The sequence below is a fragment of the Pocillopora verrucosa genome, chromosome 12, assembly GCF_036669915.1.
Source record: "Pocillopora verrucosa isolate sample1 chromosome 12, ASM3666991v2, whole genome shotgun sequence".
Lineage (NCBI taxonomy): Eukaryota > Metazoa > Cnidaria > Anthozoa > Scleractinia > Pocilloporidae > Pocillopora > Pocillopora verrucosa.
In genome coordinates this window covers 6,756,857-6,774,746 of record NC_089323.1, presented here as the reverse complement: position 1 = coordinate 6,774,746, position 17,890 = coordinate 6,756,857, and the positions used below count along the sequence as shown (strand labels likewise).

The 17,890-nt window shown below is 38.0% G+C and overlaps 2 protein-coding genes and 1 long non-coding RNA gene across 3 annotated transcripts; 1 reads left to right on the top strand and 2 right to left on the bottom strand.

The window, feature by feature from the left end:
* The first annotated feature begins 2,872 nt into the window (after positions 1-2,872).
* LOC136277239 (uncharacterized) lies at positions 2,873-7,386 on the top strand. The gene is made up of 2 exons (XR_010715797.1): positions 2,873-4,150; positions 5,049-7,386. It is a non-coding gene; the product is annotated as an uncharacterized lncRNA (long non-coding RNA).
* Positions 7,387-10,966: 3,580 nt separating this feature from the next.
* On the bottom strand, positions 10,967-12,614 carry LOC131775930 (tetratricopeptide repeat protein 28-like). The gene is made up of 2 exons (XM_059092049.2): positions 11,377-12,614; positions 10,967-11,000 (listed from the first exon to the last, which is right to left on the bottom strand). Exons 1-2 carry the CDS (start codon positions 12,612-12,614, stop codon positions 10,967-10,969), a joined length of 1,272 nt encoding a protein of 423 aa, XP_058948032.2.
* A 210-nt stretch (positions 12,615-12,824) lies between these two features.
* Positions 12,825-16,286, bottom strand: LOC136277134 (tetratricopeptide repeat protein 28-like). The gene has a single exon (XM_066158820.1). It carries the CDS (start codon positions 16,284-16,286, stop codon positions 12,825-12,827), a length of 3,462 nt encoding a protein of 1,153 aa, XP_066014917.1.
* Positions 16,287-17,890: the final 1,604 nt, after the last annotated feature.

The following is a 17,890-nucleotide window of genomic DNA, read 5'->3' as shown; positions in this document are numbered from 1 at the left end:
ACAGTCAAGCTCAGTTGCCTCAAACGCTGTCAGAGACTTTTTGTTGACAATACTTTTAGTAGAAATTTCATGCCTTAGACAAACAAATTCAACACCTAATTAATCTTTCTTTTTTCATGATTGTTGTTGCTGCTTTTTTTTTAATTGTTTTGCTCTATTTTCATGACTAATTGCTGTAATTTGTTTTGCTGTTTTTATTCTTACAAAACATTTTTGTAAGAGTTCCAATACTTGTGGATCATCCACACACTTTGCAAACATTTGGCGTGCAGACAAGACAGAGGTAGTCAATGTTCCCTTTGAGAAAAAACACCTTTTATATGACGTCTTCAATTTACTTTATTTGAAACTCTGATCTGAAAATATTTGTCAACAAGACTTGTTAGTAGTGAGAAGTACCAACCAAGTTTCCTTTCATAACTTAATTTCTTAAATGTCCCAATCACTGGATCTCCCAAAAAATATTACATCTTTTTATTTTTGGTGCAAATTACAAGTCCTTCTTTATATAAAAATGAAAAATGCTAGTCACACTTCAATAATAACCGCTCTTAAGTTTACTTGTTGTTCTTCTCTGTCTGTCAGCTATCAACAAAATTGTTTTATACTTCGGGCAGTGCATAACTATTTGTGTACCAGAGTTCCAACACACCTCTGTAATCGCATATAGCTACTTCTGTCTCTTGAACAAATGTTTCTCCTTTGTAAGACGCACTCTACTCTGTGGTCAATAATGCTTTAAGTTCAGTGGAAACGACTGACTGAGGAATCGAGATGGCGGTGTTGGAACGTGTTGCTGAACGCTTGCTACGGTCAAGCTTTGTAGATTTAGGTACTGGTACACTGGGATCATCTATGTATCTCTTATACTTGTGAATGTGGTATCCTTCTTTTCTAAATATGAGGGTAAAAGACGATTTGTAGTCGCATTCAAAACTGTTATTGGCTTGTGTTATTTCTCACCTTTGCCATTAACACAGCTCAAGTGAGTTTCGAGTCTTTGTTTCCTCGACAACTTTCGGCCACAAATCGTGCATTTGTAATACGATCGATTCTTGTCGATTATTTCTACATAGAGTGAGCTCACATCTTTATTTATATCACCAAGGTGTCCACCTTCTAGAAGCAGAGAACTGGTCGCAGATGTCAGAATAAAGTTGGGCGCTTCTCTTAACAATGCAATCGGCAAGCCAGCGGATTCACTTTGCTAGCCAATGACAAGTCCTAAAAGATCCACGTGATCATGCCCGTGATCGGAAACAAAGAAGACTCCATTTGGCGCTCATCTTTGAATGTACTTTTCATCGGTTGATCGCTTTTCTCAACTGTTTTGCTTAATATAACATTTCTAAAGATAGCTTTTATTGTGGTTCAATGGGAAAACGAGAATAGCGTGAGTGTTGTAAAAGAAAAGAAAGTCGTTGGCGCCGTGGAGTTAAAAGAAGGGACAACAGTTGACATATTGACTGGTACAAACAAGGGTCGAGTGGCCATCTGTAAAGCTACGATTTTGAAAGTTTGTGGTGAGTAAAAATTGCGATATTCGTTACGTGATCAAAATCTTATAAAAGAATAGATGTAGCGGCTTGAATTAAGCTTACATAACGCTCGGCGCAACTGAAACTAGACTAATTCTGAGAATCGAATCGGTCACTTGCATGCCGCAGTTTCTTAAGCTTATGCTTTACAATCAAATAAACCTATCAGTAAGGTTTCAAGATTCCTCTAGTCACGTTTGGGAACATTCAAGATTCATAATAGGAACTGTTATTAAACAAACCTTAGTACATAAAGAAGCCCTCTTTGGTAAAAACAAAATAATGTATTCAGCCCTTTTTTAGTAAAATCCATGAGAGAGATGTACTAACTCCAATATAAAAGTCACTCAATATAACAGAGATTTCTCAATTTAAGAATCCAATGAATGCCCTTTCCTCATAGCCATCTTAAAAGCCTGGTCTGAGCTTTAAATATACATATTTTAATATTTTTTTTTTTTCAAATTCAGATGTCAAGGAATCCAGATACAAAATGGTCAAGGTTCTTGTTGACAACCTCATTCAAGGCCAACTCATTGTGAGCCCAGGAAAAAAATACAAACAGTACAAGCAGCAGCTAAGTTTGCAGTTTAGGATAACTTCATTCTAATTTATTGTTACAGTTACAACAAGATTTTAATCAAAAAATCAATTTTATTTGTCTGTAATTAGCCCCTTCACTCCCAAGAGTGCTTGGTTTTCAAATATAACTTAAGATATTGTATTTTATGGAAAAGAATCAACAGATTTTATTCACAATTTGTGTCAAACCAAATTCAATGATTGATTAGAACTATTTTATATGAATAGCTGTAATTGAGGATTAATCCGTATGAAGTTTTCAAGAAAAGAAAAATAAATCAAATTCCATCCTAATATTACCACACATTGATGTTAATAATTAATTAAACATAACATGTAAGCCTTAATTAAGCTTCTAAATAAATTTTATTGAATACTTGAATTTTAGCTGGGTTTTTTTAATTTAAAGTATTTATTTTATATCATTAGCCTCATATTTTTGCTTAAAATTCCCAGTAATTTTTAAACATTCTTAAAAATTCCTAAAAATTCCCAGAAATTCCTAGGAATTTTTTAGATTTACAGCTTTTCAGGGAAAGTCATTGGTTCTCTGAGTTGGAATTCCTAGGAATTCCAAGTTCTGTTGGCTATAAACTTGGAATTTCTGGGAATTTCTCGGAATTTCTAGGTTTTTAGAACCAGAGTTGTTATGGTTAATAATTCCTAGGAATTCCTAGGAATTCCCAGTCCGAATTTACCGTGAAAATTCACACCTTTATTCCTAGGAAAATCCTAGGAAAATCCTAGGAAAATCCTAGGAATTCCTAGGAATTCCAAAAGCCATTTCACAAGGGTTTAGCTTGGAGAATTAGGTATTAGATCAACTTGTAATCCCCTAATTGATATTTTTCTCTATTCTTGTCACTTGTCTGTTGGATATTGTATCAATTTTGTTGGGAGAAATTCTGTCTTGCTCACTCATGGGAGGTAAAGGGTGACAGGCTGCTTGAGAAGCTCTCTATGGTGGCCAGTTTACACCAGCTTAGTTGATAAAATGACTCTATCTTTGAAAGATTGTTTCTCTTTGCAATCTCTAAACAAACTCTGTGTCATTACATCCTAATTACTTTTTGATTGTGGAGGTAAAAACTAGGAACTTAGCAGTGTTCTTCTTTTCAGACAGTAAATGGCAACATTTACTGGCTGTACCTCTTTTTATTACCTAAATTGCTTGAAATTATTTAAAATTTGACAGGAAAAAGGATTGCTCTACTAGATTTAAGGAGAATATACATACTGATGTTACAGTGTAAAGGTTTAAATAATGCATTTTTATTAGGTCTAAATTCTGATCTGTTGGAAGACATATGCGTAGATGGGATCACCATAAACATCATTTTGCTTTTTATCATATGATAAACATTAATCCTGTAACCCCTGAAAGTGACCAGCATCTAATTTCTCCTTACAATATCATCCCAGAATCACATATTGAGGTCATGAGAATGAAGGAAATGATCACCAACTAAAGAAACTCTTGATTGTTAAACAAATTCTCTTAGTCAGCACCTTAGGAAATGTATAGAGAACAGTAGAGAGAAAATGCATAATGATGATAGGGACTGTAAAGGGTTAACGAATAGATTCCATTTTGCCAAATGTCTAGCTTTTGAGTTGCTTCTAGGTTGTTCAATGGATGTTAGCTGGGAGTCTTAAATTTAGTTTGCTGTTGTCAGTTGATATCAGAGTGGAAATCTCTCTAATTCTCAACTAAATTGTAAGGATACTTTTTGTTACAGCTCCACCATCACCACCAAGAAATCTTAAAACACAAACAGTATTTGATGATGCAGCAATTTATATCCAACTGAAATGGGATCCCCCATCAACAGATGGTGGCACAGAAATCAAGCGTTATGTTATTCAATATGTGGCTAAAAGTCTCTCGTGGAAGTCACCGAACAAAGCCAAAACTACAAGTACTGAATATGGCGGCCTGAGACTTCCAAATGGAAAGTACAATGCTAGAGTCAGGGCCCAGAACAAGGCAGGATTAGGACCCCCTTCAAATGAAGTGATTATAGATCTTGGTAAGTCTATACTTTTGACTCTATATGGTGTATATCAGGGGTAATTCTGTAAGGAGTAATTTGATGCTGGTCACTCCCAGGGGTCAGAGTTAAAATGTTACATATATTTATATATATATATATATATCTAATATTTTTAATCTTTGACCCCTGAGAGTGACTAGCATCAAATTACTCCTTACAGAATCACCCCTGAATCACACATTAGTGTCTCAAGAATAAAGGAAGAGGCTCTTGATTTTTAAACAAATTCTCTTCGTCAGCATCTTAGGAAATATATGGAGAGCAGTATGGAGAATATGCATACTGATGTTAGGGTGTAAAGGGTTAATTTGCCATTATATATGATATTACTACAATTGACAACAACTGATAGAGAAAGCAAACAAACAAACAAACAAAGATTTATGGCAAGGGAACCTACTTGTAATGAAAGCCATATACCTTTTGAGCTTTAAGAGAGATTAACATCTGATTTCTCCAAACAATATCAGCCCAAAATCACACATTAAAGTCACAAGAATAGAGGTAATGATCACTGACCAAAGTAGCTCTTGATTGTTAATCAAGTTCTCCTTATCAGCACCTTGGGAAATGTATGGATAACAGTATGTAGAATATGTATACTGATGTAAAGGTGTAGAACTTTGTAATGGGCCATGCTCATCATAGTCTCTGTGACTCAGTGGTAGAGCATCAGAGCATGGAACCCAAAGGTCTGAGGTTCGATTGCTTATGGGAATTAACTTGTAATCTTTTCCTTGTTCCATGCTCATGACAAGACAAAAAAAAACGTCTTTCTCTATTTCTTTACCAAGTCCAAAACTTACCATCTCTCTTATTTTATTTACAAGATTATATCAGTATGACTGTCTTCTTGTTAAACTGTTTCTTTCAGAAGACTTTGAACATTCCCAGCTACCAATTTCTGGCGGCTCTCCCGTGCACTTCCCACAGATTGTACTCCTTATGCTCTCTGTTTTGGCGTGGTTCTGCATGGTAGCAAGCAACTGATATATTATGATCATACATAAACCTACTCCCAGGGTCACAAGTGTGTGTTTTATCAATTAAGCAAAGAAAATAGGGTAATTGTGAAGAACAACTCCCTGAAAAAGCTTGTCAGTGAACTCACAATCAACAATTGGCCAACAGTCTACCTGACAGTTGGCCAATAGGCTCATTGGACATACTTCATTGTTCAAGAGATTGTTGCCAAAATGTTTTTGTTGAATCTTATGTGGTATTAAGTCATTTTTAGTGTTCAGTGTATGCAGAGTAAGATCAACATCAAAAGCATGCATAAAAACCAAGTCAAAGTATTATTTTGGAGGTTAATTGGCAGGTATATTGCTTTAAAATCCATTTAAAACTTTTGTTGATGGCCAATTTGTAACCTGTGGGTTATCTGTCAGCCAACAGTAATGGCTGACAGTTGATAGAGGCTGGAGCAGTGATGTTCTTCATAATCACTTAAAATAGAACAGCACTCGGGTTGTTTACACATATGAGCGTAGGAGCATAATTATTTGTTGAGAGAACGATTTATACTTGGGTCATGAGATGACCAAAAATTTTCTTCCTCTTCTTATACTTGTAAATACAGAATATGGACAGTGCAAACATCTGTTTTGAATCAGACTGATATGTTTGTTTGGGTCTAGCATAGAGGCACAAATGAGTATCGAATGATGGGTCTCTAATTTCTTTATGCCTGTCTTTTATATGTGTACTTGGAACATTTTAAAATGTTGCATCAAGGTTGAGCAGACCAATGTAGTGCATATTGATTTTAAAGTGCATCTGAGGTTTGGATAAATGCAAGTCTTAACTTTTGCTAACAAAACTGAAGGGGAATGCATTGAATAAAGCTTTAAGTGAGTTGTGATGTAACTGCTACTTCTCCCTTTGTTTCACAATGGAATATATGCTATTTTTGAAGGAGAATCTAGCTGTCTATCACAAGCTACTCAGAGCTCTTTTCTAAGCACCCATTTACATGTTTTGATTAAAAACTTGTGTGAATGTGATGAAAATTATCCTGTGTATGTGCTAGCTTACTGTGTAAAGCATTCCTTTTATTTCTGTCAGGGATTAACTAGCTACTCTTACTAATTTATTGAGCAAGCAATTTTCAGTGAAGTATTAAGCTCATAAATTGTTTTATGAAACAGGGCGGATTTGTTATTTAAAGAAATCTTCTAATAGTCACAACTGACTGGCCAATATATTTAATGTATAAAATGATTTTTTAGAGATTTTTCTTTATTTTGAGAGCTCCCCTACAGTATTATCAGAGGAGTGATAAGCAGTTGGTTCTCTCTCAAAGAACCCTTCTTACGCCAAGAAAAAAATTTACTTACATGTAGAGAAAAATCAAAACAACTAGTAGAAACATTTTGGGCAACTGATGACTTTTTTTACAGCCCAATCAGTTGTTATAAAGTAAACATACTAGTAAGAGTAGTTTCAGAAGCAATTATTGGCTGAATCAGGCAACTTTAACTGTAGTTAAATACTTATTTATTGTTTGAAACATTTCCTTCAAATCCCTTTATCCACAATATCACTCATTTTTCATGAAATCAAGAATCTTCCATAACTATTACGCAGTTTGGATTTGTAAATCAGACAAAACTATCAGTGTTTTTGGTACTGGAGGGCAGAAAACATCTGGAATGCTTTGTGTTTTTAATGTCCGAGAACTATAAAACTAACAGAAAAAATGTCAAATTTCTGGTGACTAAACTGGTCACGGTTCTTTTCCAAAACATTTCATGACAAGGAAAAAGTTTATATTTACAAAGTGGTTAGTCATAGGAAGTGTTTGCTTAATTAAGAGGAAGAGTTAACAGTAGCCAAACCAACCTCCAAATAGAATGTCTTGGAATTCTTATTGATGCGTGAACTTTTCAATAGACTGCTCTGTGCTGGAAGATCTGGTTTACAGAAACTTGTCTTAGATTTGGTTATTGTGTATTTTAATAGATTTATAATAGTTTGATGTAAATTTCATTATTAGTTATATTAATAATTTATTATTTATTGCAATTTTTAAAAATGTTTAGAGAGCAAAAGGTAATTAAGATTATTAAGATGAACAGAGAGGGAGTTGTTGTCAAATCCATACTTTTTGTTATATGTTTATATTTATATAAAATGGATGTGTTCTTTGGTACTGCATGTACAATTTTCATTAGCTGTTTGGTAGTTGAATAAATGAATTATCGCCGGGATGCTCCCTGCTTATCATTAGAAAATATAAATTTTGAGTACTTTAACGTGCTTGAAGGTTGGTTTTTGAAGTAATTTTTGTTACATCTTGAATGTTAAGAAGGAGGAATGTCATTACGAAATGAGAGTCCCTGTACTTCTCTTCATCATCAGCTGTTGTGAGAGACACTACTAACTTTGTGTTTTTGCTTTTGTTGTTGTTGTTGTTTTTTTCTGGTGGAGGTCAAAACACGGAAAGGAACCGTTATTTGCTATCTAAATAGAGGGTTCTAAAGCACTATCAAACGTCTTTTATCTTTTTCTTGTCCATTGTCGTGTCTACTGAGTGATTTGCGGATAACTTTACTTTTGAAGGGCACCACGTTGGTGCACGTGCTGTGGAAGAATTCGGCTGCGCGTGACTATTATAAATATATCCTGTCTTCTGGAATATTATTGTAACGTCAATTATTTTTTTTTAGGCAGATTGTTGAACGCTAAGTGCACGACGAAGATAAGGTTTTCTTGGACGTATGTTTTTGGCGAAGTTCGCTAAGGCTCTCGGATAATTTCCAACTTCAACTCGTTTTACTTGTAGTGTACTTGGAAATCTGGGGATTAAATGGGAAGTCTTTACATCCTCTGTTATGAACAAAGTACTTGACCAGGAAACTTCGATTTGATCAAAATGTGCAATCATTCTTTCTTCTTATCACAAGGCAATTTTGTACTCTTTCTTTTACAAAAGTTTGTGAAAAAAGCCTTCTCTGTTTCTGAGAACAAGTAACTCTTGGTTTCTTAGAAAAAGTAACTCGACAGTAAAAAGAAAGTAGCCTTGGGTAACCAGTCTTTCAGAACACAAGTAAGTAAAATGGAAAAAACGCAAGCCACACCCAAAATGTTCTCTCAAAAGGGGGATTACATAAGACATTTGCAAAGAGCATTCCTGTCATAAGAGGAAGAGGGAAAGAAATGAAGTAAACTCGTTGGATTTTTCTGTCTCCCCAAAATCAAAACAACGGCCAATTAAATTACAAGAAACTAGACCCTGTGAGCAGGGTAACTGGGATACCTGGATGGTACTGGACCGTGGAATCAATTGTAGTGATACTACGCGTGTCGGACTAGTATACTGAAATAGTGAGCTCAAGTCTGGCCAAGGGCATACACCTGTCTCAAAACATAGGCATGCTATACATGCAAGAGTTATTTTTTGTAGGGTGGATGGATTACTTGAAACATTGTAAGTGGTCTACATTCTTACAAAAGGAAAGAAGATTATTAACGCGGGAAAGAATGAAAATGTCGAATTACCTCACACACAGGTATTTTGTGGTAGATTATGTGTGTTGTGCGAATAAATGTAACCAAAAATAAACTGTATTGGTGCCACGGATACCTGTTAGTACAAAATGTAGACAGCAGACTGCAGACCGTATGCAAAATATAGACTGCAGAGTGGGTACAAAATGCAGACTGAGAATCTGAAGAGTTTTTACGTCTGGTATATAATAACATGTCATCTTACAGCTTACCGAGCGTCACGCAATCGCTTTTCCGCGATGAGCCTTCACGATTATTTGCACTATTGTGGAGAATTCCTGGCCCATTTCTTGATGAAAATCGATCGTAATATAATTTCAAGCCTTCAACATAGTTGGTTGGTGTGATGTCTGTACAGATTTTACCAATGTAATAAAAGTAGATGACGTGAATAATAGTGATGGTAAAGCAAGCTTAAAACGGCCACAATCGCCAGAAACTACAACGGATACACAGGGTATGAGTAAGTTTTATTGATTTTACGAGAAAAATTTTCATATTTCGAAATATTTATCGTTGTAAATCGACCATATTTCGTTCCCTATACTATTCCTTATAACGTGTTCAAATTTTCAACGGTTCCTGGCATAACTTACACTGAGTCACACAACGCGTGACGCGTTCGTGAATTAATCGTTGGCTCTTTCACGAGACGTGACCTTGGGCTGCCTGTGACAAGACAATTGCGTAAACAATACTTAACATAATAACATTATACACAAAAAACACGGGATTTTGGATCATGTATTTATTAAAAAAGAATATCCATACAACTACAATGAAAAAAAACATAAGATTCACCTTTCTGATCGTGAAATTAATACCATTCGCACTGTTATCGTAGCTACGTTCCCTGGCATCAAGTGAATCCAACATGGTGTCTTTCTTCACAAGCAGTTTGCATCCATTTGAATTTTGTTCTTCAGTCTCACGGTCCGTAGTAGTGTTGTTCAATAGATTGCATAGAGTATATGCAGTTTGGTTTCAGACTTCAGTTTTTTCTTTTTACAACGAGTTAACGTTTTCAACTAAGACATTGGCATACTTAGCATACAAGACATACAAGGCATTCAATGCTTTCATGGCTTTCAAGCGTTCGCGATTCAGTCCGTTCCAAAATTACCGCTCAATAACATCTTTTTGTGTGGATTGGCAGCGAATAATACGACTTGTGTATGCGTCTATAAGTATTTTGAGCGTTTGCGTCATAATGCTCCAGATGATCGTAATCCAAACATATGAAAATACAAATCGACTGACAGAAGAGTTTTATGGGCAAAAATCTTGTGTTCGTCATGTGACCCGGCCCTGTCCGTGCATGACAACGTCAATCATCATCAAGATAGCACGCGTGATCAGCATGTGAACACCTCATTGGATCACAGTTAGTTGTCATGGTGTTGAGGGTCCAATGACCTCTGGGTACTATTGCGCAATTTTTCCATTTTGTGGCGGAGGAAAAAAAAAAAAAAAATTTCCATGTGATATGAGTCACCTTCTTTATTGCGCGTGGACCAACATTTATGTTTAATACGAAGTGGAGTTTCGTTTCCAGATTTGTTCGAAGTCACATGCCAACAGGATAACAAAAATATTTTGCAGATAAGTGATAAGGAGAAGGCAGCTTCGGGCGTGAAATTTGAAGGGTTTGGCCGAAAAAAAATGACTAAAAGAATCGCGATTTAATTTACAAATTATGCTACTTTTATTTAAAAACACAACATTCGATCAAGCATATAATCGATAATACCTCAAAATGAGTTGATCTAATGGAATAATTCGGTGTAAACATCAATCATATCTGCATCTCACATTTCTGACCCCGGTTGAAAATTAAAACTAAACAATTTACCTTTTCTCGTTTAACTTACTCAAAGGGGTCCGCTCGTTCACGACTAACTTAGATTAGGCATATGATCTCCTTTCCACTCAAATAAGTTAGACTCCTAAAAACCTTTATAAGAAATAACTGACTCACAGAATATTCGATCAAAACTACCAAGTAATCAAGTGATTTAGGTCGCACGTTGAAACAACTACAAGCTGAATAGCTTCGCTACATTCTTTGTTACTGGGAAAAAATTCCATACAAAGAGAAATTCTTCGAAACCTTTCCAATCGCAATCTACGTTTTCGAAACTACATAAAGATATACATTCTAAAGTTTACTTGAATGGAAAAATTAAACTTAAACTTCCCTTGCCGTTACATATATTTATATGCAATGAAATTATTCATGACAATCTTTTGAAAGGCTTGGCTGACTGTTTCTTTTATGCTTCATTGTTGTCCTTCGCAGTCAATTTCTTCTTTCCTAAAGAGACAAACAAAAAAATACTTAAGTTAAAGGTTGCATTTAAAAACTGCTGTCATTATAATCTTCGCTATCATTGTAGCTGACTCGCGCGCGGCCCCACCGGTTCTGCAAATTGTTAATTGCGGTTGAAAACTTTAACTATCATTCTGAGTTTGAAAATGGTCATATACACAGTATGCCGCTGGTATTTTTCTAGCTAAAATTTGGAATTCTCAAAACTATTTATGTCATTGTGTTCAGAGAAGGCACGCGTAAGACATTGCAATGTACACCAACACGTCCTCTCTTCGTTACATTGACCTTAACTGAATCGAAACCAGATTCTGTACGTGACTCAGTGTGTGTCTAGTGACCTTTCGGAAATAAAACTAACCTTTGTTTCTTGACGTCAAATGTCACGTTATCTCCAATCAACATGAACGGAGCCCACTGGGAAACTTTGGGAAAGCCGTTGCTTCTCAGCCATTTCATGGCCTGATGAAGACATTCACTGACACTATCTCCATCAACAAGGTGTCTGTAGAAACGCCTCATAAACTTCTCTGTTGCTTCGTCCTCTATGGCCCACAGTGTCACCAACACTGAACGTGCGCCGGATGCTAGGAACGCTCGAGCGATTCCAATAACTCCCTCGGCTTTAATTTCTCCACGTCCACTGTGACAACAGCTGAGTACTACCAGTTTGGCTCGCAACTTAATTTGTGATACATCAGAGATCCTCAAAAGGTAGTCCTCCTCCTCTGGAATAGTGTTAGTGGCAAGGCTGGGGGAGAGGGCAATCTCTCCTCTTTCGGCGTTACCGTGGGCAGCAATATGAATCAAACTCACTGAATTCATCGCTTGAAGTACTTCCTGCTTCTTTGCACACTCTCCCAACAAAGGCTGAACTCCGAGCAGTTCTCCGACCATCTCTGCTTCCTTTCTTGCACAATGCAATGGTACAAATGTCCTTTCACCTCCCATGTAATACACCTTTCCTACCTTGGGGTCACCAACAACTACTGCACCGGTCTCGCTGTGAAAATCTGCTGGGCAGTCCTGAATGAGCTTAAGAGTCGTCAAGGAAGGGACGATGCGAATCCTGTGAGTCTCCGATATGTATCTACCGTCTGATTGGTCTCTTAAGGCTGCAAATGGGACTCGGTACAAGCTACGCTCGGGTACAATGACGATCTCTGGCTCTGTAAGTAGATCGGCCACTGGAGTGATGATGAGTTTGGAACACAAATTAAGTCTTCTTGTTGTTTCTGGGGTTTCCTCTCCTCGCAAATCTACTTCGCTCTGGTCGTGAAATGATATCGGCATGGTTTCACTCAAAGATCGATCTTCGCATTTATGGACAGGTAAAATTCCAAAGCCGCGGAGACCTTGGTCGAAAAAGCTATTTAAATTGAAAGCTTTCTCCGCCATGAGAGTCTTGTCATCCACTCTTTCGGAAGATCGGAATAAAGTGTCTCCGTTACTTTTCAAAACCCACAATCGAACTATTCGATCATAATACGAAATGTACAAGAAAGTACAGTTCTCTTCTTTTCTTGAAATCTCTTCAATCCTGAACCATGATTTGGGATCAGATGAGATGTGATTTTCAGCGGAAAAGTTGAGTGCCATAGATTCTGCCAAGCACCTAGCCCGTGCCAGCTCCTCGACATAAAGTGCTTCTTTAGGATTTGTGGAATGACAAAGCAATTCACTAAGCATCTTGTATGGAAAAAGTCCTGTATGATCTAAAAGAGATACTTGAAACTGCTCGTTTCCGTGCAAGGAATGTCGCAATTTTTCATACTGGGCAATACATTCCTGAAGATGAGACTCCGCCTCCTAGAACTTTGATTGCGATGCTTTAATGTAAGAGAGTTGAGCTAGGGCTGCAAAATCGCCTCCAATGTCGCCAGTAGTACTAAATATTGAGAGCGCCTTCTCAATGCATTCTACAGCTTTGTTTTGTTTGCGATTTCGAAGCATCCTTGCTTTTACCAGGTATGCCATTGCCTCTTGACGTCTGTGACCAATCTCAGTGCTGATAGAAATCTGCTTCTCGTTGTATATTTTGGCCGTTTGATGATCAAGTAAGGAATAACGAACTTCTCCAAGGATACCATACGCTTCCGCTTCTCTTGCTCTGTTACCGGTTTCCATCGCAATAGAGAGTGCTTTCTCCCCATGTTCGTGAGCGTCCCGATATTTTCCAAGCGAAAGAAAGCAAATTCCGAGTCCAAGGAAACATATCATTGCTCCCTCTCTTCCACTTATTTCCATGAAGATGGCAAGGGCTTTCTCGAAATACTCTTTAGCCTTCTGAAATTCACCAAGTTTAAAAAACAAAGTTCCTAGGTTAAAGCGAGTGTCTGCTTCTCCACTCCTGTCTGTAATTTCCATGCAGATGGCAAGTGCTTTCTCAAGATATTCTTTAGCCTTCTGATATTCGCCGAGTGAACGTAACACCTCTCCTAGGTTTGTGCGAGCGAAGGCTTCTCTCTTCTTGTTTCTAATTTCCATGCTGATGGCAAGTGCTTTCTCATAATGTTCTTTAGCCTTCTGACATTCACCAAGTGAATGTAACACCGCTCCTAGGTTTGTGCAAGCGACTGCTTCTCCCTCCTTGTGTCTAATTTCCATGCAGATGGCAAGTGCTTTCTCAATATGTTCTTTAGCCTTCTGATATTCGCCGAGTGAACGTAACACCTTTCCTAGGTTTGTGCGAGCGCGTGCTTCGCCCTCCTTGTCTCTAATTTCCATGCAGATGGCAAGTGCTTTCTCAAGATATTCTTTAGCCTTCTGATATTCGCCAAGTGAAGGTAACACCGCTCCTAGGTTTGTGCGAGCGTCTGCTTCTCCCTTCTTGTCTCTAATTTCCATGTAGATGGCAAGTGCTTTCTCAGAATATTCTTTAGCCTTTTGATATTCGCCGAGTGAACGTAACACCGCTCCTAGGTTTGTGCGAGCGTCTGCTTCTCCCTTCTTGTCTCTAATTTCCATAAAGATGGCAAGTGCTTTCTCAAGATATTCTTCAGCCTTCTGATATTCGACCAGTGAATGTAACACCGCTCCTAGGTTTGTGCGAGCGACTGCTTCTCCCTTCTTGTCTCTAATTTCCATAAAGATGGCAAGTGCTTTCTCATTATATTCTTTAGCCTTCTGATATTCATCAAGTGAATATAACACCGCTCCTAGGTTTTTGCGAGCGTGTGCTTCTCCCTCCTTGTCTCTAATTTCCATGCAGATGGCAAGTGCTTTCTCATTATATTCTTCAGCCTTCTGATATTCGCCGAGTGAACGTAACACCTCTCCTAGGTTTGTGCGAGCGCGTGCTTCTCCCTTCTTGTCTCTAATTTCCATGTAGATGGCAAGTGCTTTCTCAAGATATTCTTTAGCCTTCTGATATTCGCCGAGTGAACGTAACACCTCTCCTAGGTTTGTGCGAGCGCGTGCTTCTCTCTTCTTGTCTCTAATTTCCATGAAGATGGCAAGTGCTTTCTCAAGATATTCTTTAGCCTTCTGATATTCGCCAAGTGAAGGTAACACCGCTCCTAGGTTTGTGCGAGCGTCTGCTTCTCCCTTCTTGTCTCTAGTTTCAATAAAGATGGCAAGTGCTTTCTCAATATGTTCTTTAGCCTTTTGATATTCGCCGAGTGAACGTAACACCGCTCCTAGGTTTGTGCGAGCGTCTGCTTCTCCTTTCTTGTCTCTAATTTCCATAAAGATGGCAAGTGCTTTCTCAAGATATTCTTCAGCCTTCTGATATTCGCCAAGTGAATATAACACCGCAACTAGGTTTGTGCGAGCGTCTGCTTCTCCCTTCTTGTCTCTAATTTCCATAAAGATGGCAAGTGCTTTCTCAAGATATTCTTTAGCCTTCTGATATTCGCCAAGTGAAGGTAACACCGCTCCTAGGTTTGTGCGAGCGACTGCTTCTCCCTTCTTGTCTCTAATTTCCATAAAGATGGCAAGTGCTTTCTCAAGATATTCTTCAGCCTTCTGATATTCGCCAAGTGAATATAACACCGCAACTAGGTTTGTGCGAGCGTCTGCTTCTCCCTTCTTGTCTCTAATTTCCATAAAGATGGCAAGTGCTTTCTCAAGATATTCTTCAGCCTTCTGATATTCGCCAAGTGAAGATAACACCGCTCCTAGGTTTGTGCGAGCGACTGCTTCTCCCTTCTTGTCTCTAATTTCCATTAAGATGGCAAGTGCTTTCTCAAGATATTCTTTAGCCTTCTGATATTCATCAAGTGAATATAACACCGCTCCTTGGTTTGTGCGAGCGTCTGCTTCTCCCTTCTTGTCTCTAATTTCCATAAAGATGGCAAGTGCTTTCTCATTATGTTCTTTAGCCTTTTGATATTCGCTGAGTGAACGTAACACCGCTCCTAGGTTTGTGCGAGCGACTGCTTCTCCCTTCTTGTCTCTAATTTCCATAAAGATGGCAAGTGCTTTCTCAAAATATTCTTTAGCCTTCTGATATTCACCGAGTGAACGTAACACCTCTCCTATGTTTGTGCGAGCCCATGCTTCTCCCTTCTTGTCTCTAATTTCCACGAAGATGGCAAGTGCTTTCTCAAAATATTCTTTAGCCTTCTGATATTCGCCAAGTGAAAGTAACACCGCTCCTAGGTTTGTGCAAGCGTCTGATTCTCCCTTCTTGTCTCCAATTTCCATGTAGATGGCAAGTGCTTTCTCAAAATGTTCTTTAGCCTTCTGATATTTGCTAAGTGAATATAACACCCTTCCTAGGTTTGCGCGAGCTGCTGCTTCTCCCTTCTTGTCTCTAATTTCCATGTGGATGGCAAGTGCCTTCTCGAAATTCCCTTTTGCCTCAAGATATTTTCTTTGCATTTGGGAAACACGTCCGAGACAAGTGTAGGCTTGGGCTTCCATTTCCCTCTCCCCAATTACCTTTACGATTCTGATTGCTCTCTCGCAAAATTTTTCTGACTCTTCAAGCCGTCTTTGGTCAAAATACATATTTGCCAGACTTACGCTGAAGAATGCTTCTATCATCGCGTCACCAGTGTCGTGCGATAGTGAAACAGCTATTTCGGCGCATCTTTCACTCCTTGTGTGATCATTGATGTCCAAGTATACCCAAAACATTGACATGAATATCCTGAGGTAAAGGGATTTTGTAAAATGATCTTCTTTACTGTGAGTTACGTTATTCAGTATCACTAAACATTCGTTGCATAGCTCGATTGCTTTTAAATAGCGTTTAGTGTTTCCAAGGAATAAGGCAACAGTACAAGCTATTTTGATGGTTTTTTCGACTTCTGCTTTGCTGTCCATTATGGTCTTCGAATGTTTAAGAAGAAAGCCGCTGAAATAAAGAAAAGATATATATATATATATATATATATATAGTAAGGAAGATGTTCCTCATTTATTTTCTTTTTTCATCTTAGATCAGTTAAATTTTCTTTATTATTATACATATAAACAGTCAAACTGTATTAAGCGGTCACCTGCGGGGAATGGAAGGATGACCGCTAAATGGAGATTCTACAGATTAGGGGTATCATCAAAAACGATATATAATGCCACTTTATGCCACAACTGACCACCTAATGTACAGAATCTCACTATAATAATACTTCCTTTGTTTTCGGGAGAGAAACATGGATTAAAAATTACTTGAAAGATTATTCTTAGTTTTATTTGAGTGGTCCCACTTTCAGTGATCGTTCATTACAAGTGAAAGACATTAAAAACAGGCCATTGTGACTTGGTAGAGGGTGACCGCGACCGTTTGATAGAGGCGACCGCTAAATAGAGGTGAAAATTACAGTGATTAAAGGGGAAACAACTCGGGATTTTGACAACTGACCGCCTAATATAAGGTGATCGCCAAATATACAGGGTCGACTGTATTGGTAATTATATTATTATTTCCTCATATGCAGTGGCGGATATATGGGAGGGGCCCGGGGAGCCCGGGCCATCCCCCCACTTCCCTTATTTTGGGTTAAGAAAAAGAATCGCAGAAGGAGGAAAAACCGGCAGGGCAAACGACAAAAAAACCGCCGCCACCCCCCCCCCCCACCCCCTTAGCTCAAGGTCTGGATCCGCTACTGAGATGGTAAAATCGATTCAATTATAAAAGCAGCAAATTGACTGAGTCGATATCAAATTTTGCAATACATTAACAATCTGATACGCAATAAACCTTACTTTAGCATCTGAATTTTTTTTTTTTGCATCAGATGTAGGGTAATTTTACTAAGGGCAGAGAAAGGAAACGTCCACCGTGACAAGGTATAAAACCAGTGGTTTTGCTTATTGTTTGATTTAAATTTGAATTTTAAACTCTTCTCAGGATGGAGCCAAATTTTTTTGCGACAACGTGCTTAACCAGTTCCCGTTTTAAACTTTAAAAGCCATGTTGAAATGTCATCATTACTGATAGCTCGCCCAATGCCTACATTCTATGTAAGCCATTCAAGAAATACAGGAAACTTCAATTTGTGGCGCAGTGCGTTTTACGCAATTTTGTGAATGAATACAGATTATAGTACACTCACTGGTTTTTACAGTGACGACTTTGCTTGAAATAAAACATGGGATCAGATGAAACAGTCACGCTCCTCCGGAAATATCAGACTTAGATTTCTGCTACTGCAACTGCTCTGATGTTTTTTGGGACACCCTAGTACTGTTATCAGTACAATTTGTTGGAAGATGTCGGGGTGAGCTCGGAAAATTAACGTAAACTACCAAAATCTTCGATACATGATTAAAGGTGTCGAGTTAACTTTAGAATTTGAGTAGCCTATTTGGTAACCATTCAACTGCTATTAAAATCAGACAGCACATCTCCTTTCGTGGAGCGACCAATTCCTTTCTAACAAATTAACAGGAGACTTTTGTGTTATGTCAAGATTACAACTCAAGAT